Source organism: Convolutriloba macropyga, chromosome 14 (assembly GCF_964194025.1).
Source record: "Convolutriloba macropyga chromosome 14, txConMacr16.3, whole genome shotgun sequence".
NCBI lineage: Eukaryota > Metazoa > Xenacoelomorpha > Acoela > Convolutidae > Convolutriloba > Convolutriloba macropyga.
This window is the reverse complement of record NC_134481.1, coordinates 10,404,836-10,427,087: the sequence shown is the minus strand read 5'-3', so window position 1 is coordinate 10,427,087 and position 22,252 is coordinate 10,404,836. Positions and strand designations below refer to the sequence as shown.

The following is a 22,252-nucleotide window of genomic DNA, read 5'->3' as shown; positions in this document are numbered from 1 at the left end:
AATTACAACATAATGATGCAAGACGGAAGCTATTTAATAGTTTCACTTCGCATCTCATCTCTTCAAGATCATTGACACCACATTTGTTCAGAAAAGTATTCAGATTTTTTTTATCTCAATTTTTCAATTTTTGCGGTCATTTTGATTGTCGTATGACCTGAACTCAACTGGAAATTGCATGAGTAAGTTTATTGTTTTCAATACAATCCGAATGTCTTCAATGCATGTGACACTGCGGCACTGCACGTTTTCAAAAAAAGCACAGATTATCTTTTTGTTTTGCAAGTTTTGTAATTTTCTTTGTTTTTTGTTTCCACTTAGGGTAACCTATACGTGGTTTTTTTGGCTTTCTGTTGAAAAAATAAAAATTCTAATTATTCACTCTTTATCTAACGTTTTAACGAATTTAGTTTAACTTGTTTTCAACAAATATCTGCCTTTCTGCCCGGTTTTGTTGATCTTTTTGCTTCTCTTTTTCTACCCCTCATTGTTCACTGATTTCAAAGGATATGTGATGAAGTATAGATACTCAACTAATAGTCAAAAGTTGGAGTCAATAATTGAGTCAAATAATGTTTTTACTTCATTTTGATTTTTTGACCGTTTTGACACCACTTGTTTTAAAAATATCGGCGATTCTTTGAGTTTTGGTCTTTTGATGGTAGTTCTGTTTGTCTATTTGGAGTTTCAATGGCTTTCTGATGAGGCCTTAAGAAGTTGTTTAAGAATTCAGACTCCCATCAACAGTTTTCAACTACTTTAACAATGTTTCTCTTGATATAATGTGAGTGAATGTTTGTTTGCCCTATCACTTAGTCTCAGTAATGACGGGTATCGTAGATTTTCTGAGTAAACATTAAGTTTTTTTTATTAGTGCCAAATATACAAACAAAATCTCTATTTTACCGATTATCAATAAAATCAATTAAAGTATTCGTTCCATTGATGATTAAATGATGTAGGTAGGGTGAACGCTTCAATTAGTTGGCGACAATTGCCCAGAAAATATTAATCAAATTTTTTGAAACTATAGAAAAACCTCTTTTTTTAAAAAAAAAATATTTGTCAAAAATATTTTCTGAAAGAATGATATCTAAGTTCACTGCGAAATTTAGGAAAATACATCATTTTTGTTTTTGTAGCATAAACGGAATGCGTTTCAAAAAATTAGGTTTTTTTGGTTTTTCTACTCGTCGTCTTCTTGTATTCCACTCAATTTCATTTGATCAATTAATTTTTTAATCTGTCTTATGTTTATTTAATTAACTTCATTTAGTGAACAGAGGAGGTCTTGTCGTCTATTTTTTGAGAACGCTTTCAATATTTTAGAGATAAACACACTGTCAGTTTGCCCAACAACACTCCCTCGAAAGCGATATGATTTTTTGGAAACCTAACTGAGAGGACTATGGTTTGTTTTGATAATCATAGAGGACTAGGGTTTGTTTTAACATATTGATAATCATTTGAAGGGTTAGAAATTTATGTGCAAACGCACATTACCTAAGTTTCTTGTTAAGAGTTAATGTTGAAGTTTTGCTGTAATTATGTTTTTGTTTCAATGATTTTTGAAGAGTTGGATACGGTTACACTTTTCAAGTCGAGATGTCACTACTTAAATCTTCTAAAAGGCGTGCGTTGAATTTCATGAAAAATAAATGCTTTTGGGCTCATTGCGAAAAAAAATCAGCTTTAATGAATTTTTTCTCGGCTAAAAAATCGTTAATTTTACAAAATGCTGCCCAGGTCGAGAAAAATTCCAAAAATTATGTAAGAAATGCGCTGAAATGCGCTCAAATTTCAAAAATTTCTGCGCAAAAACCTTACATAATAATGCGCTAATATGAGCAGAAAAGTGCTGAAACTTTGTAAGAAATGCGCTGAAATCCACTGAAATTTCAAAAATTTCAGCTCTTTTCTTTCGCTCCGAGGCTGAACCCCGATCATTGTGTCTCATATATCAATTAATCCACTGCGCTATTGAAAACTGAAATGCTTCCCATCTAATTTGAATTTATAATAATAAAACGTTTGATATGAAAAGCGCTGAAACTATGTATGAAATGCGCTGAAAAATGTGATGAAACTTATGTAAGAAATGTGCTGAAAATGCGCTGAAATCATGTAAGAAATGCGCTGAAGATGCGCTGAAACTTTGTAAGAAATGAGCTGAAAAGGTGCTGAAATTATGTAAGAAATGCACTGAAGGTGCGCTGAAGTTTTAAAGTTTCAGCGCCATCTCGAAATTTCAGCGCATTTCAGCGCATTCAGCGCATGTCTTACATAATTTCAGCGCATTCAGCGCATTTCTTACAAAAAGATGCGCTGAAACTGTGCTGACATCTCGACCCGGGTGATTATATGTTTACCATATCGTATAGTGAATTGCAATTAAATACAATGAATGTTCAAGGAAAGTAAGAGACAGGTAGGGCAGTGATCGAAAATGAAAATGAAACTTGTTGAACTCACCACTAATGAATTTTTTTTTCGCTGCCTTTCGCATCTTATTATCTTTTTTTTTTGTTTAATCAATGAAGTTTGTTGTTTTAGTTAATGACGCTTCTCAGTTCAAATGGGAGTACAATTGGTCATAGACGGAGTTGTGCGGAGGAGTTCATGGCACCTTATTTCATGTTATTGGAACAACGAATAGCCCCCGTGGGAGGAAGTCTATCACCAACTCTAGTTAGCAGTCAATTTAGATTAATTTAATATACCCATCATTCGTGTCCGGACAAAACAGTCCCAGACAAAATAGTCCCAAGAAAACAGACAAAACAGTCCCAGACAAAATAGTCCCAAAAAACAGACAAAATAGTCCCAGACAAAATAGTCCCAAATAAAATATTGAAACAATTGTAAAAATAATCTACAAACAATTAACAAACATAATCTATAAGTTAAGCTTCTGAGTGCATTGTTTTTAATTGATATGAATTAGGACTAAACGAAAAACTTGTTTCAAAATACATTATTTGGCAAAACCTATGTTGTAATCAGCTTAATATTTGTTCAAAGAAAAACAATCCTATGAATAATTTAAGGGGTTTCTTTTTTAATTGATGCGCGTTTTCTTAATGTATATTTAGTTCGGACTATTTTGTCTGGGACTGATAACAGGGGGGACTCGGAGCAATTTTCTGGTTCTTGATGCCCTTCTGAGAATTTGATCAGATGTAATTTTGAACCAGGACCTCGATCTGAGACCTGATTTTCCCCTCAGGGCTTACCCGTAACCCGTTTTGAGGGGCCTCTGTGTTGATTTCAACATCTGCTGGCCGGTTTGAAAAAAATGTAAGAATTGAGTTTAATAGTTTTTTAAGAAGAATAATGTAAGAATTGCGGTGATTAGAGGTGAAAAAAAACCAACCGCAAAAAACCCGCATATTTTAGCAATGAAAGCGGTGAAAGCGGCAAATTTTTGTAAGCCTGCAAAAATCACCCGCAAAATTAACCACAAAAAAAGTAACGATTTCAACGCATTCACCGCTAAAAGCACTTTAGTTATCGTATATATTCCCCGGTTTTTTTATATTAATTTCTTATAAATCAGCATTTATAAGTATAATTTTGTTTCAGAGTATATCAAAACTTTAGTTATCTATTTGGACTTACTCTTTTATTTAGTTCCCAGCTCTGTAAATGATATTCTACGTTAGGGTCTTTTGGTGGATAACTAAGTGATGCCGGGGTGCACCACGACAGGGTGATGTCCTACCAAAGAAAATTTAAAACAACATAAATGGCAAAAGACTAATTACGACGGCTCTACAGAAATGGATCTACAAAATGCTAAACATTATTGCTAATTGCTGTTTTGGTTGCAAAGCATACTTCTTGAAGCTTTGGCTTTTTTAATGAGATGACCGAATGATAGCATGGGGACGATTATTCACTTTATTTAGGTAAGCTTTATTTTTGTCAAGTTCCGATCTCTCAGCCTTAAACGCCTTAATCGTTTAGAAAACTCCGTACTTTTGATTTTCAACGTCCTATTCATTAGCAATTGGGTTGAAGAATTGCGTTTTCCATGGGACTGCCAAAATGACTGCCGCGGGATAAGAGAGGGAAAAAGTGCAATTTAATAAAGTGGATTCTGCTGAGTTATTTTTAAAATATAAGGTTTATTTTAATGTTTTCGACATAGAATTGAACTATTTTACAAATGTTTTGTGGTTGCCTTTGTAAAAACAAAAACCAAACCTCAGACTATGTGGAACCTGTTATTTTGAGGTAATATAGAGGAAAGTATTTACACAACAATATTTATACCTTCTATATACATACATCCTTCACTAAGAGACGATATATACATGCAGGCGTTACTCACTCATGTGCTGACACTTTTAATTGCAGTAAATTTTTGTTCCGACCCTCTTGAGGGGGGAGGAACTATGTACTCAAATGGGTTTTTTTTGTTCCGTGAATTTTCGCCGCTCGATATATTCATCGTAGAGAGTTGAGACTGGTATCATTAGAACGCAAAGCCAGCGTGGAATATGGAATTAAAAAGATTTTTTTAATTTTCGTTTTCTACAGGGAGTTATCCAGGTTTAAACTTCTGAGAAAAGAAGAGTGAATTCACGTTGTTTTTATTCACATTTTCCGGAATTTTTGCCTAAATTTTCGTCAATTTTGCTAAAATTTGTTATAATTTTTAAGAATAGTGTCGTTGATTTTATTATTGAAGACGAACAAGCATTGTTGATTGTTTTGATTTAATTTTTTTGGTCAAAAAATCTGGATAAACATTTCAAAATTTAGCCTTTTTCATCAAAAACAGCACGAAATAAGCTACTTTAGTCCACTTTGACTAAATTTGCCGACAGTACACCCCCAAACAACACTCATATAATCTTTGTAGACTCAGGGGGGGGGGGCTATTTCTACTTCAGAGTCCGCTGAGAAGGCACTGTAGTTAAAACTTTGCCGTTTTTTGCTAACTTTACTCGTTGATTATCAAAAATGCAGAGTTTATTTTGAGTTTTCAACTAACAAATTATCTATATCTACAACATTCGAAAAATCAATCGTTCCTAACGGACAATAAGTAATAGCAGGGCTAGTTTTGGGCCATTCTTGGACTGTTGCAATCCAAAAAAAAATCGGGTTGTAATCAGTCGGTCTTTTTTTTAAAAAAAAAAAGACTTCTTTTTAATAATAAAGAACAGAACATATCAAATCAAAGCTCAGGAGTGATAGGTCCAACCAATTCGCTTGCTAAGCAGCTCCAAGCTAATGCTTTTAGTTTTTTAATTGAAAGTTTATGGTCGTTTCTTTTTTTAAAAATAATTGACTTTTCAATAATTAATGGCTTAATTAACTTTTCCTCTATTTTTTTCTTAATTTGTTCAACTTCCAGCTTAGTGTCAGAAAAGAACGACTGCTTCTTCTTTCTACCGATTTATCATTTATTCTCGGTTGCAGTTTTAAGCCTGAAGTTATTGTTTTCTGGCTTTGGTACTACAAGATTTCAGGTTTTTGTTTGTTTTGATATTTGCCAGTTTTTCACGTTTTCTAATTTGTCACATTATCACATTATTGACAGTTCTCATGTCACCTTATTAGCATTCAGAACAAAGCAAAATTGAACATTTTAAAATCCTGAAAGATATACATCATCCTTTTAACGGCCTCGACGCCTCTTTCTTGAAGAAATCAATTGAATTTTTTAATTTTTTCTCTAACTGTCATTTATACTTTGTCATTTCGGTCGTATGAAATTTCCTGTATAGTGATAGCTATCATTGGCTTTTCATGGAAGAATAGAAGAACCGATATTCTGATATTAGTAGATAGCTGATGGCTTTCATGACCTTGAAAACAACCGTTTTCCAAAATTAAAAAAAAAAAACTTTTTAATTTCGCAATTTTGTTCTTTTTATGTTTCTTTTTGTTACCTAATCTCGTCAGTTAATTACAGGTCAAATATGACAATATTGGTGTCAAGGGAATAAGACGGATTGGTGTCCCAAAATCTTTTTTTTAAAGAATTTGTTATGACCTTACTGGCTTCGACACCGGTTTTTCACAAAAAAAAAGTAAATTAATTTGAATTTTGTCATATTTGACGTTCTTTTTGTAGATGCAAGAAATATTCTGGATTATTACTGGTCTCGAGGGCTTCTTTTTCATGAATAAATGACCCTATTTAAATAGCTCTTTTTGTAATTAATGCCTTTCATGACATTGAATATAATTTTGTTTCGAAAAAAAATTAAAAGTATTACATACTTTAGCACTTCGCTTTTTTGTCAACTTGTTACCTAGTCTTACTAATAAATGGCCACGTACTACATTATAGCTGTTTGAAAAAGGCGCAATCAAATATATTTTCAGTGCCAAAATTTGGCTTGACGGTTTTGACAGCGTTTTCTGGCAAGTTTCAATTGAAATTTTGTTTGTTCTTTGTTGTTCTTTTTAGCCGCTTTAAAAAATGAATAAGGACAGGTCCTAATGCCCTTCTATAGAAGCAGTGGTAATCGTAAATTTGTGGTAATATTAATTGATTCCTAATGGTATTTATTACTTTGAAGTTAACTGTTTAAAATAAAATTATTTTTTTACTTTACTGTTTTTGTTCTTTTTTGTATAATTGTTACCAAACCTTTTTATGGACTGGTCGCATATGTTTTCTGGTGATTTATAAGTTATTTTTGTTTAGTTTTATGTTTATCTGATGGTATGTTGACTTTGTTATTAATTTTGGTTTTTAAGAGGGACATAAATTTTTTGATGTAATTAGTGTTTGTTGTTGTTGTTGTTGTTTGATTTTGCTGTTCCTCTTGACTCGCTTTCTTAATATTGACATATTACAGCAATCTAATGCATCAATTTTTACTCCACTGCGTTATTTGCTTTGGAGGCTATCTTATCGTTCATACATAATTTTTTGAAAAAGACTTGGGCTTTTTTGGGATTCGCAAAAAATAATTTTTGGGTTTTTCTATCTGTTCCTCATTTGGTAGACAATTGTGGATGGGCGGGGTCGGAACCTTATATGCCATTGCACATTACCGAGCCGCCTTGTTTAAATTAAAAATTTACTGATGGTTGATTTGAAGGCCAGAAAATATTTCAGACAAATGGACTGCACTGTTATATTTAATTATAAAACGTTAAGAAAATCACATTTCTTTGAGAACGTCAAACAAAAATCGCCCTTTCTTGGTGATTAACTTTTCACGATTCTCGGGTTGACCACCATAAACCTTTCTTGGCAATTATATCCAAGTCACGTATGGTGTCTATGGTAACTTGGCATCCATGTTTGTTGACAGTGGAAAAAATCAGGAATGCTCAAGAAGCTCTTAAAACACCCATGCATTGCACTCTGAGTGGATAAAAACTCTTCAAGACACTTGAAAAAATTGAAGTTCATGGTATATTGGGAACCATATCCAAGACCATACATATTCATGATGCCATGTACGGCCAAGTAAAAAAACTGCCGAGAACAGTTAAACTTACAACTTGTGACTACATTAAGCCTCCTAACAATTTGTTTTCTGAAATTCGTTTTTTAATAGCAGATATTTTTAGTGTTTTAAAATGAAAATTGCCAACTAACAGAATTATTGAAACCTAAATTACTACTAGTTGAACTTTAATTTCTTTAGTGAGGCCTTTGAAGTTTCTTTTTCATCTGAAACCCGATGAAATGATCTTAATTTTCAGCCTATGCCATAAAAATTGACTTTTAAACGCGTATATATTGTTGATGTTAACGGGATTATGTACTTGTTAAAACATTCGAAAAAAAATAGAATTTGAAAAAAACTATCTCAATAACCCAATGTAGTATTTAGTGCGTTGGATTTAATAGTTTTAATAAATAAAGCGCGTATTAATTCAAAAGCTTGAAACCGTGCAAACATTGCGCTAAGATCTATCGATATTCGTACACAGTTTCAGCGCATTTCAGTGTTTTTGAAAAAATTGGCAATTTTAGGACATTCCTGGTTTTGAAAAAAAAATGAAAAAATTGACAGCTTTAGGACATTCCTACTTTCATTAGTCCAGTTCAATCGTGAAACCCGGTTTCTGTAGTGATAGTTTACCCCCCGGTTTCTCTAATGATCGTTTAACCTATCTCCATTTCGCCAATTGCCCCACGTATTAAACACTTTTCGAGCGATCTTGTTGTAAACTCTGTGCAAACAATCGATTTTTCCGTAGTGGTCAGGCGTGCCCTAAAAAAACGCGAGTAGAAAATACAAAGAATTTTTTTCGAGGAGCTTAAACAGACGAGAGTATAAAACCATGTACATTTTTGTACAAAATTGTGAAATGTACCGATATTTTGAAAAGATTGCGTTGAACTCAATTAGAGCTGAAATCAAGGATTCTGCTCAATTGGCCGTTATTAGAAATGCTCTAAAATTGAGCTGACAAGTTATATTTTAGTGTTTTCAGCTCATATCTTTACAGTGTTCAACTTATCCAGCGTCTTTCTTACATTGCAATGCCATGAAACCTGAATCCTGGTTAAGATAGATTTTGAATCGGGCAGATGGCTTTTGGTATGCAATAGCATATTTCCGAAACTCGCTGTTTTTGTCAAGTTCCCCAGACATGTGAGAATTTTTATCGTGTAAGATCTTACAAATTTCTTACAAAATTGTCTTATACGTTTTTATGAGATTATGCGTCGCCCGACTTAGACTTTGTAAGACTATTTATCATCTGAAACGATAAAATGTCTTACACAATAAATTTTTTTTATCAGATCTGATCAGTTCTTACACGATAAAAAATTTGATCATTAATTGTTATAAGATAAAGAACAGAAGCTATTATCGTGGAGAAATGTCTGATCAAAGAAAGTTAAAATGTAAAACTTAAAAATGTAGTTTAAGTCTGTAATCTGTCATTATTACGGATGCGCGCAGTCCAAAAATAGTTTTTTTTTTCCAGTTCAATCCATTTAAAAAATGATAAATAGTGAAAACGAACTGGTTAAATTTTTCTTCATTTTTATTCTTTACTAAAATTGAAGAGATTAGTCAGTAAAAAATTGATTTTCTGTTTCCAGGGAACACATTTTAATCAGCATCACGAAATATCCTCAATATTTGATCAATCGCCTAGCAGAGGCAGTTCAGGTGAGACTGGAAGTCGCCCTAATAACAACCTCCCGGATATGGCAAGTGATCAGCCACAAATGCCTACATCTGTCGAAACCAGCAGAATGTAAGACCAGTAGATACTATTTCAACTAACACCCCCCCCCCCCCCCCCCCCCCTCCTCCTCCTCCGCCAACACCCACCTCCCTTTCTCTAATGGGGGGTAGAATATTCGCCTTTGTAATTGACAAAATTTCAAAAGTTAAAATTTTATAATAGTTTTAGTTGTCAAAAATTGCAATCGGTAAGCATTAGATTCTCTGAAAGACATTTTTTGCCCAGACTGCGGATGTACCATACCGACAATTTACATGTCTAGACCATACCAGAGAAAAACGCTCATGTCCTGATATTCGCGTGGTCACCAGACTTTCATGCATTGATATTTGTTCCCAGACCGTGCAAAACTGAACACACGACCACTCCCTGTGGTTTTTTTCTGAGGCGTCAGCTTGGAGTTTCTCTTGAGTGAATATTGACACAACAGTTTGAAGGAAATAGGGAATACAAAGATTGCCCTAGAAAGAATTGCTTTTTTGATTACTATAATATACCACGTGCGGTGTTCCGCCTTCAGTTAATATTGAATGTGTAGTGTTGGTGGTGCTGTGCCTCTCCTGGGACATACCAAATAATTTGGCACAGCTTAATTGATGAGATAACCGAAAACATTTAACAAAAAACTAACAAGACGGCTCAGTAATGTGCGTTTGCAAATTATGGTCCAACACCGCTCATCCATATTTGTGGTTTAATTGTCTACCAAAAGAGAAAGAGGTTGAAAATTTTCAAAAAAAAACCTATTGTTCGAAAATAATTGGTTTACCCACTCGAAAAGACACTAATAAATTTACATGTTTTCGAAAATAGGTGGTATAGAAATAAAAATTAAACTAAACGAAGTGAAAAATACCGCTTTATCTGACAGATCTAATATGCTGTCGACAAGACAAGAAAAAAATAATTTAAATGACAAAAAGAAACATAAGCTCGAAGTCCATTTTTGTAAAAAAAAACACTTAAAGAAGTAAAGATAGCATCACAAGAAACCTTAAATACACAAAATTATTTGTACTTCACAATAACATATATAAGACCTCTCCCTAATTAGCTTAATAAGACTAGGTAGAGAATTAAAAAAGACTAAATAGGGCAAAGTTACACAAAATATATTGTATTGAAAAAAAATAGATTTCAAAATCATGAAAAATCAAAAAAAAGTTCACACATGACTCCATACGAAGCCACTGAGATCTGTGACTATCCAGATTACAGCACACGACTAAAAAACGACAAATATAGTGAAAAAGCAATTCAATTAAGTTTTGCTAGAAAACAATGTTAAAGCCGTTAAAACCATAATATAATCCCTGAGAACAAAATATGGTATGGATTACGCCCCCTTTCAACGCTTTTATTGTATTATGTGACCTGTCATAAATGTAATGAAATGACAAAACATTATTTGCACCTCAAAATTGGTTGATTGTAAAAAGTGAAAACTGAATTTTAAAAAAATACTTCTTAAAACATACACAACAAACACTAAAACAATAAGTTTTCAACTAAAAATACTGAACAGATCAACGTTTAGCTCGATGATAGAATTTCAATAGAATCCGTCATCAGTGAGACTAAGTCTTATAATTAAAAAAACAATCAAAAACATCAGTTTTTCAAACGCAGAATTAGTGAAACAATGTTGAAGAAATAAAGACCATGAGCTTTGAAGTGAATTTGAAGCGTTTATTTTTTCCTGGGGCTTCTGATGCCTTTAAATAGGATTGATAAATGAGTGATCATTTTGCGGTATGATACCTTTCCGGTAAAGTAACTTCAAAAAAGCTGAAGGTCAAGAAAAGTTATCGTACAAAATCGTACAAAATCGTACATCGAGACCATTTTGCATTTGTTAGAAAAAGTGTAATTTAATAGAAAAAATCTTTAAATCGAAATTAATTGATAAATTTTGGTTGATTAATGAGACATATAAGAAAAACCAATCATTTTTGAAATCCAGAATTCACAAGGGAAACGAAAGTAAAACTAAACTACTTTGAAATGTGTAAAAGTTGTGTAAGCAGTTTATAGTTTTGCTTTGCCGGCAAATTGAAATAAATTGTGCTATAAAGGCATAATTGGCGCTTTTTGTATTAAAAAAAGGCTAAATTGTCAAAAAGTCAGAAGAAACATTTCAACGAATTCTTCGTCTCTAATGTTAAAGGCATAGCCGGAAGTTTGCCGTAATAGCTGCAAAGCTCATTTAAGTGCGGCAACATAAAGATAGAAAAAAACTGCAGCTTTTTTTTGAAAGTTTTGTCGACCGACGCCACTCAATAAGTTATGTACAACAAACAATGGACAATAAAAATAAAGCTTGTTGAAAACCATTCCACGGACGCTTTTGTATTTTCGACCTCTATTACTAATGTGTTTTGTTCTCCTTAAACTAAATCAAATTATAAATAAATATTAGAAGTAAAGTCATTCGTCTGAGTGTGGTAAGTCACGAGTTTTTGCCAGAGGAAATTTTAAATGACATTATCTTTACAACCGCCGTTAGTGATCAAATGAACTCATTAAGAAACCTCTACTTATTCGGCTCTGCTGTCTGAACACATATAATACGATTAAAGAACTGCAGACGACCAAACAAATAAGCATAGCCGGGCATCTGAACTACCAAGCAAATATTGATATGACTAACTATAAGACAATTAATTTTTTTACAGCAACATCAAATTGAGAAAGTGTACGAAACCTATTGCCCTTGAAGCGCTATAAAAACAAAAAAATCTATAGACAATGAGAAAATATTATTTTTAATCTAAAACTTGATGTTTTAAGAATTACTAATAGCAACAACACTTTATTTAAAAATTGATACTTAGCAACGTTTCTAAACCGTACGCAAGAGCCGATAAAAATTGTTGTTCTTGATACTAATAAAAACACAAAAATTGCAAACAAAACATGCAAGACAAAGGAGTCTTCGTCTTTCTTCTTCTAAAAATATTGTTGAATTCTTTAAGCGAATGCTATGAACTGCAGCGGTTAAATGGCATCTCTTACTCGTATTTAGCATCCAATGAGATCTGACATTGCCGAGATTAAGTTGTGAGACATGAAGGGTTAAGCAACAAGTTCAACAAGTACTAGAAAAACTCAACAGTTCACTAGAATTTTTCGGAAACGATACGAGGAACTTTTAGCAAAAGAAGATACTTGTACTGACTGAGGCTAAGTAATTAGTGATTAGACTACAAATTGAACAAAAAATACTCCCTAAACTACAAATTTTGTTAATATTTCCTAAAAAGAATTAGTGCCAAAGTCATAGAACGCATTGATTTTGAACTGAATTGATTAAATCAACTTAAATGTCCCTGTTAGCAACCTATGAGACACGCCCTAAGTAAGAATAAATGATCAGATAACAAACAGCTCAAAAAATACTAGCAAAACTCAAAAATTATTGTTATTTACTTTCAAACAAAATTTGCTTTCAAAAACCGAAACTTTGTTCAAATGAACTATTCTGACTATACTTATAAGGCACTTGAAAAAAGTCACGCACCAAATTTGCTTGCTTTCGTGCTGCAGTTACTTCGTATTGTATTTAAGATCACCTCTTCATATTGAATTTTTTGTGTCGTGAGAAGCCGAAAAAAGGCGAACAGATATTTGAAAAAAGAGTGCACCCCAAAACAATCCAAAGACTTTGGATTGTAAAAAACCACAAACACCGCAATATAGATATGTTCAGCTTACAACTTCGCAACTATAAAGAATAACACCTTTGTTAACAATTTTAGCATATTTTCTATCAAAACCGACAAAAATTTTGGGCGAAAAAACGAAAAGTGTGAACAAAAACAACTGAAATCAGTCAAATGTTATCAAAAGTATAAGCCTCGAAACTCGAAAAATGAATTCCAAAAAATATTTTCATTCCATAATCTACGCTGGACGAGCTTTCTTATGATACCACTCATAACTCTCTACGATCAATACATTGATCGGTCGGCCAAAATTGACCGGAAAAACCCAGTTGAGCGTATAGTTCCTCCCCTACTAAAGTGGGTGGCAGCAATCAATCATTCTGAAGTTTCTTGTGAAAAAACAAAAAAAAATGTGTTTGTTTTCAATTATTCTAAATTTCAGGGACCCCGCAGCCAAAGCAGCCGAAGCAGCCCAACGCATGCTTGATACATTATGCATAACAGACCACACGTCGCCCTCTAGCGGACAGAACCACAATCGGCAGCAATACGCATCAACAGCAGCACTAAACTCGAAACATGACTTAAGACTTGATTGTCAAGGCATATACGCAGAAGCAGCTGTTTGCAGAATTCAATGTTGTTCCACCCCCTTGTGCAATTTTAATAACAAAATTTCATTTCTTTCACCATTTTTCCTATTAATTTTTACTAATATTATTTTCCGAGTTTTCTGCTTCGGATGACAATGTGCAATTCTGAATAGAAAAATTTTTGGTTTAATGTTTAAATTAATCCTAATTGTTTGAGTTATTTGGGCCATTTTGGTGAATGTTGAGTAATAATGTTTGATGTTCAATATTTTTGACAATGATTTTCGAATTGGCTATATAGTTTGTTAGAAATTTTATTTTTGAATAAAAAGTTTTGTTTCTTGGTTTCTTCTCAATTCAACCTAGCTTTAGATATTTTTACTTCAATGGTCTGCTTGGCGCTCGGTTGCTTGCTTAACTATTTCTAACTATCATTTTAAAATGAGCAGAAAAGGTGGTTCCTATAGGGTGGTCGGTCCGGGATCACTTCGACCGTGCAATCTAGGCGACTGCATCAATCAATTTTCTACTATTATTTAATAGGTATAATTCATCATTTTAATATTTTTTGCGCAGTTATGCATTTCTTTTCTAGTGTATACTCTATAAAAGAAATGCATAACTGCGCGAAAAATATTAAAATGATGAATTATACATATTAGATAATAGTAGAAAATTGATTGATACAGTCGCCAAGATTGCACGTTTAAAAAAGTGATTCTGGACCGACCAGTTTAACTTATCGTAAACTGGATCACAAATAACTGCTGTTGTTCGGTGATTTAGATGTTAATTAATAACATGATTTCATATGTGGTAAGTTTGACTGTGCGTAACTTGTAATAGAAGTTCATGAATGCAGAATATTAGACTTCTGAGGTATATCGTCTTTATGAATGATAGCAAGTCGCCACAAGAAAAAGAAATACTAACACAATTATTTTTAAGAGGTTGGCTGAAACGCATACAGTGTTAAAAATACATCTTGTGCGAGCCTGCCGTGTTTACCACAGAAATTTTTCAGCATAGCTCAAAAAATAAAAATAAAAAACTCAATTAGCTGAGTTTACGATAGAAAACGCCCTAAAGACAGTCATTTGCTAATAATAATCCTTTGGTGATCTGTTTGAAGTTTTCTATCATTTCTCATCCGTTCGTTGAATTTGTAGCCGCTTGCGGATATGTAGCTGTTTGGTGAAAAACGACGTAAGAAACGACAAAAAAACGATCTTTTCTTACATGTGAAAAACGACCTAAACGACGGAAACTAATGAAAACGAAGAAAACGACGAAAAAACGACGAAAACGACGATTTCTTACAAAGAGTTATTTTGATTTAAAGCTATTGGAGCTTAGGTGGGTATTTTTGCTTGAAATCGGTGTTCTCGTTGTTCGCGTAGATTATATATCTTTAATAAAATCAATTGTCTTTGTTTAAGGAGCAGATTTATTAAATGTATTGAAAATTTAGACATGAATAGGTTATCCTGTAAAATTCTGATGGTATTTCTTCAATTGGACAAAATGTTTCTGAATAATTATGTTAATAAAACCATGATATAAAATTTTTATTATATTTTTTTACAACCAAATCAAATCGAGGAAACTTTTACTCCCGATTTCTTGAATTTGGAGCTTTGTATTGTATATCTATTGTTTTTCACTATTTTATATTATTTATAATATCTCTTTCACGTTGTTCTCCTTGCAATTAGGAAAAAATTATCCATAACAGCGCTAAAAGCTCCAATGCGTATAAGGAACTTTCAAATTGCAGTTGATAGCGCACTGTTAATGACAAATTTTTGTAACGCTAGGATAGTAGTTGCTGATTCATCAGTTTTTCATTGCTTCCCGTGTTGAGGAATTTTGTTTTTCACTTGTAAGAAATCGTCGTTTTTTAATCGTTTTCATTAGACAAAAACAATCAAAGCACGTACGTGGTAATCGTCGTTTTGTTCGTTTTTTCTTCGTTATTTTTATGTAGGAAATGAATATATTTTCAAAAAACGACGAAAAAAACTTGATCCCCGCTGGGATTTGAACCACTGAACTCCCGATACCTTACCTGATGCACTCACCACTGCGAAGTCAGGCCATAATACAGGAATGCCAACACGACGATTTCATTTGAAAAAGAAGCGATCATTTCTTACACTTAAAAGACGACTTAAACGACAGAAATTAATGAAAACGAAGAAATCGACAAAACGACGAAAACTACGATTTCTTACAAAATATTGTCGTTTTTTCGTCGTTGTCCTCAACACGGGTTTGATTCAAGCCTCTAAGCTGACCTGACCTAATTTTTGAAATCTAATATCGGGACTGGTTATCGAGTTTAGTTCTTCAATTTTCTGTTCAAATCCAACTTTTCAAACATTTTTAATATTCCGGAAAATTTAAAACACAGATGTTTTGTTTAATGTGTAATAATTAGTCAAGTATTCAGAACTTTCCCTGTTTTCATATTTCTTTGTGTCTCTGTAGCAACCAAAATGTTGCAAAGTGTCAGCAAAAACTTAGTTTGCCAACAAACATCACTTAGCTTGTCAACAAACACACACCATAGCTATTTTGCAAACTCTAAGTTTTTTTACCTCGAAAATAAAATTATTGAATTTTTTTAAGAAGGTTCAAAATCTAGGACAAAGTTTTTTAAATGGTCATTAATAAAACTCGTCACAAAAAAGTGAAAACGCAAGATTTAATTGCAATAAACTTCGTTAACTCCGACTGACGGAATATGCATAGATCTATTTGCAAAATTAAACCAAATGAATATACAAAACGGGAGATTGCTGGGCACCAAAACAGAAACTCACATATTTATCGTATTTTCTACCACTCCCATCAAATTCCGCATAATAAACACTATCAAGAACACTCTATCTTTAAAAACGTTTAGAGATTTAATAAGACAGATGAAAACTAAGAAAAATTTAAAATCAAAAGATTATCCAAGGAAAGGATTCAAACAAAAGTAAAGTTTAGAATAAGAGAAAAAGGAGCTTTTCATTCAAAAACATTACACTTGAGGTTTTACAACACCATTTTTGGCACAAAGAAAACGCGTTAAATCTACTGTGATTGGCTCAATGGTTGACACTGGTTGACGCAATGGTTTTCAAATTTTCTTTAAAGTTTATTTGAAAATAATCAAAGTTACAAAAATAAGGTACTTTCCTGCCTTCGAGCTATAGAAAAGCCTGTTGTTTGCTAGAAAACCTAAAATTAGCAATTTCGGCAACTATTATTGAGCCACTCATATCGACGTTCCAAAAGAAGTGCAAATTTGTCAGAAAATTCAAATTAACCGAAATCAGGAAAACCACTAAAATTTCGATATTTTTTTTACTGTAGTGGCCTCAAAATTTAATCCATCTTTTTAGACCTACTAAACAAGTAAATCATATGCCAACAGAAAAACTGCTCAAAAAATTAGACGCAAAAATAGCGAAAAGTTGATAAAATTAGAAAATACTCCTTAAGAGATTGCTGAAGTTTTTTTTTGGTATTGATATCAATTTTATATTACGTTTTCAGTCTTTCCAATAACCCATTTGCATGACTTAAAGGTGTTTAAGAAGCTGATTATGATCGAAAAGCAATAAAAAAAAGTGCTGAGAACTGAAAAAATTATTTACAACTTTTGTGTTACGCACATAGCTAAAATATGTTATTCCAGATGTCTAAAAACAAAAAAAATAACACAAGATTTGAATGAACTAAGTCGGAGCTTCAATTTTAAAAAAGTTGATTGAGAGATGTGGGGTAGATTTACAACTTCTGTTTGTTCGAAATGAGTTCTACTCTTAAAGAGCCTTCAAATGGTACCACTCTTTCATTTCTACAACTAGAATAAAAGCCCTTTGAATGTGGCGAAAAAAAAACACGGTGAATAATCGAGTTCTACCATTAAAAGTAATGTTGGCTCAAATATTTTTTACCAGAGGAAAAATTCAGAGTGGAACAGAAGCAACACAACGTATCTTACTAAAAGCAAGGAAACTTGACGTACAGTACAAAAAACGATCAAAGTGGAACAAAAATTTTTTTGAATGCAAAAAAAATATAAGCAAGGAATTATTTCATCGGAATCCACCTCAACAATTTAGAAATGATACGGTTGAAAAAGTCTTCAGTTGCTTCCAAAATTGAGATTTTTCAGCTCAAACTGAGTCCTCTAATCTTGATTTGAAGTTTTGCTCAAAGAATTATGAAGAACAATCTTATTTTGACTCGTAAATTTTCAACACCTCGTGCAAACACTCACTTAAACTTTTCCAAGATCTTATAGAACGATCTTTACGTCAAGACTTTTTGCTTCGATTTTAGCATTAATGTGGACGTTCTTGCAAGAGCTTGGAATCACTTAGTAAGGGATTCCAGTTTCTGTAAAAATACAAAATGAAGGTTTCCAAAATTTTCTGATTAAAGACTACCGTTGGGTTTTATAGTTTATTGTGCTTTATAGGTTAAACATTAGCAGACAAAAAGGTTTTGTAGAACGTCGCAAAAGAGCAAGAATTATGTATCTTGCAAGTAATTACATGATATCCCAAGAACTTGAATGAGATGATGAGGGAGAACTGCAATGAATTTGCAAGCACTAGAGCGTTACCAGCAGATAACAGTTCTAGTGTTACGAAGTAAATAAAAGAACAAATTTCAGCCAATCAGATTCGAGTATTTCTAAACCTTAAAATAAGATTTAAATACGTTCTAATATACGTAAAAAATTCCGAAAAAGTTGATTTAACCTAAATTTAAGTAAATATAACCACGATATGTATCGATTAAGCTGGTTTTGGGCTTAATATTTTTAGGTTATCCAGACGATTGTCGGATGAATACGAACTGATTTGACTTCAATGACATCAGAGGAAAAAACCTGTTAAATGAGCATCAAAAAATCTCTTGCCGTCTAAGTTTCACTGGTTCCTTTGTACGTCTTAATGCTTACACATTGCTTACACGTTGCTATCATTGATAAAGACTACCGTTGGGTTTTATAGTTTATTGTGCTTTATAGGTTAAACATTAGCAGACAAAAAGGTTTTGTAGAACGTCGCAAAAGAGCAAGAATTATGTATCTTGCAAGTAATTACATGATATCCCAAGAACTTGAATGAGATGATGAGGGAGAACTGCAATGAATTTGCAAGCACTAGAGCGTTACCAGCAGATAACAGTTCTAGTGTTACGAAGTAAATAAAAGAACAAATTTCAGCCAATCAGATTCGAGTATTTCTAAACCTTAAAATAAGATTTAAATACGTTCTAATATACGTAAAAAATTCCGAAAAAGTTGATTTAACCTAAATTTAAGTAAATATAACCACGATATGTATCGATTAAGCTGGTTTTGGGCTTAATATTTTTAGGTTATCCAGACGATTGTCGGATGAATACGAACTGATTTGACTTCAATGACATCAGAGGAAAAAACCTGTTAAATGAGCATCAAAAAATCTCTTGCCGTCTAAGTTTCACTGGTTCCTTTGTACGTCTTAATGCTTACACATTGCTTACACGTTGCTATCATTGATAAAACTTACAAGTTGCTGTATAACCTGAATTGAACTCCCGAACTACAGTTTTCGTTACTGACTTTATCATGGTGCCGCGATGGTTTGCGAACACTTTCTTTAGCCTAACCGTGTGAAAAAGTTATTAAATAGAACTATAGTGAATTCTGTGCCCCGTTTAGAAATATCTTTGGTTTGCACTGTAATTTTATTCGGCTCATCTGCCAGCACCTGCTTGGTTACAGCACCTGCTTGGTTAAAATGAGCTTACTTTACTGTCTGAAAAATAACAGCTCTGTTTGCTCTGTTAGTTTATGAGTGGGTTTGGCATTAGACCTTTTTCATCTGTTTTAAAACTACTCCGAAGTCTTAGCGAAGATTGAAGTGACTTGGGGGATGAAAAACCTGATGATTGATCCGAGGTTGGTGTATAATGACTCAAACTTGCTGCATTTGCGCTAATTCGGACGCTTGCTCAGCGTGAATCCGTACAGTGACACTATCGACCTTTTTGACGACTACCCCAGATCTCCATTGAAGTGAAAAAGAGGCGACGAATTGGATTTGCACCTGGGTACCACTTCAAAAAAACCGCTGGGTTGCAGCCAGTCTCTTCATGCAAAACCTCCAACGGCAGCGACGCTCCGAGAAAAATAAACTGTAAGACAGAACAAAAATTTTCACTGAATTTGTAGTAAAATATAAAATTTTAGAGGCAAGAAACCCAACCCCTGATTTTTGAACTTTGAAGAGGTAGTTATGTCAAACAATTGCTTGGAAAAAATATTCTTAACAGGTGCAAACAATAATTAACACCCACAAACATAAACGTTGAGACGAAAATCATCAATTTTGAAAATTTTTGGCCGATTTACCAAAAATTCGAGAAAAATGATATAGCCGGTTAGTATATTAAAAAATAATCTGTAATATAGAAAAAATTGAGAGAAAATAATACTAAATTGTTCAATTTTGAAAATTTTTGGTCAATTTTGAGGCAATTCAAACAAAAAATTCGAAAACTATTACCGAAAATTGATAAACCGTATTTTCGAACATAAAATTGTCCAGTTAGTGGATTACCGTTCCGTATTAAAAAAATTGCAATAAAATCGACCAAAAATAAGGAAAAATTGGACAAAAGCATAAATTTTTGACAAAGTTGTCAAAAATCAGTTTCTCCAACAACAAGGTTCCTTAATTGAGTGAAACTCAATACACAGAAAAAGTTGTGAAAATTTTCACAACCTCCGGCCTACAAAAAATTATTGAGTTCCCATAATTTTTCTCGTCGCTCGTTTATGTACCGTTTCGTCCGCTTCCTTATCGTCCTTTAACTTTTCAATTCTCCGTGTTCCGTTTTTTCAATAACTCCGCTCTCCTAAAACTTCGCTTTTCGTTTTCTTCCGCTACTTTTCCGGATTTCGATGTAGTATGTTATATGTTAAGAAGAATGTTGTTGTTTTTGCTGTAGTATGTTGAGTATGCTAGTATGCTGGTTTGTTGTTTAGGTCTTATAGCTTTCTAGGGTGTGACTTAAGTTTATTCTCGAGTTACGGCTAGATTTTCCTTTGACTTTTCAACTTTACTTATTTACTCGCCCTCCTGTTGTAGTATATTGATTTTGCTGCTGTATGTTTGTGTGTACCTATATGATTGCTAGTTGTTTTGGTCTTGTTGCCTTCTAGGGTGTGACTTAAGTTTTTTCTCGAGTTACGGTTGGATTGTTTCTTGACTTCTCTAATTGTCTTAGTCTATAAATGCATTATTGTAGTATTTTTCAATTTTGCTGTAGTTGGTTTGATACCGTTAGTATGCTGATTGTTTGTTGTCATTTGGGTATTGCTAGGGTGTGACCTAAGTTTTGTCTGAAGTTGCGGCTAGTAAATGTCCCGACCTTTTCATCTTTTTACTGTACTACTGCAGTGCCCTCAATTAATCTGTTGTTATATTAAGCCCCATAACGAACTATGCTAGATTGTCTTGCAGTAGCATCTCTCCTTCTTCCTAGGGTGTGACCTAAGTTTGTTCTGGAGGGACAGCTAGGTTGTTTGGTTTATTTTTCTGCTGTGGTCTGCTAACATAGTTGCTTCCGAATTCATTTCCCTCCCATTCTTTCCCCACCACCGCGTTTCGTTGCCTTGCGCGTTTTTCGCTCAACTTCCCGCATGCCTTTTTTCCGTTCTTTCGCGAACTGCTCGCTCAAATTCTCGTCTGTCCCGTTTCCGTTGCGTTGCGCGTTGCTCGCCCGATTTCGCGTCCGTCACATTTCCGTTTCATCGCGCGTTTCTCACTCGACTTCCCGTGTGTCCTCTGTCTCTTTCCGCGTTGAGCGCATAGCGTTCAGCGCTCCACTTCGTTTTTGTTGGGCACTGTGTGCTCGACGACTTTTTCTGCTCTCTGGGTGGTTTGTTTTACAGACTGTCTACAGTGTGCTGTGCTTGGTGCCTTTTGCGTTGGGTTTGTTTTGCGTAGATTTGGTTTATTTGGAGTGTGCATATAATAGATAACCGTTTGCAGTGGTAGTTTTGCTGGTCTTTGGAAATAATAACAACATAATGTCTAATAGTCTTGATCAAAAAGTCAAAAAGTTGCCAGGTCAAAGCGTTAAGCTGAATTGCATGCTATACATGAAGATATCCATCATTGTATAAATAGTCAAAGTAGGCGACTGAAAGTTGAACGCCTAGTAACAAAGTGCAACGAAGCATTTATGACTGTTGTAGACAAAAATGAGGACTTGATTGCATTTGCTGGAAAAACGGAGGATCCAAGTGCACTTGTTCCTTCATTAGAGTCTTATTTGGAAGCAAGGACAACTAAGAACGACAAGATACTCACTTCAGCAGGAAACTACATCAACTCTGCTAATGATAAAGTGAGCGAGTTCCAGGAACCAAGGGCTTCCATTCGTTCTAGACTTTCCTCACTTATGGTCTCGTCAAAAACATCTAGTCAGCGTAAACATGATTACGTAATTGCTAAAATGAAGCGCGAAGAAATTGAAAAACAGAATGAGACAGCCATTCGCCTTGCTAAACAGAAAAAGCAAATGGATATAGATTAACTGGAGGAAAACAACAGGAAACGGTTGGCAGAGTCAACTCTGCAAGAATTTGAATTGCTGGAGGCTGTTTCTAAAGATAGCCAATCTGAAAAAAACTGCAAGTGCTAGGAGCTTAATGAGAATTGAAAAGGCTGTCCAGGACTGGATCAACACCTCACTTGCTTTAAATTTTAACAATGAGGAGAAAACTAGTGAACCAGAGGTTAAGAT

The 22,252-nt window shown here is 33.7% G+C and overlaps 1 protein-coding gene across 1 annotated transcript in view; it reads left to right on the top strand.

The window, feature by feature from the left end:
• The window catches only part of LOC142352852 (uncharacterized), a 65,872-nt gene extending 52,083 nt beyond the window's left edge, over nucleotides 1-13,789 (top strand). Inside the window, exons 3-6 of the mRNA XM_075405006.1 lie at nucleotides 2,414-2,417; nucleotides 2,554-2,688; nucleotides 9,038-9,195; nucleotides 13,294-13,789. Coding sequence (XP_075261121.1) covers nucleotides 2,414-2,417; nucleotides 2,554-2,688; nucleotides 9,038-9,195; nucleotides 13,294-13,597 — 601 coding nt within the window. The 3' untranslated portion in view covers nucleotides 13,598-13,789. The remainder of the gene's footprint in view (nucleotides 1-2,413; nucleotides 2,418-2,553; nucleotides 2,689-9,037; nucleotides 9,196-13,293) is intronic.
• Nucleotides 13,790-22,252: the final 8,463 nt, after the last annotated feature.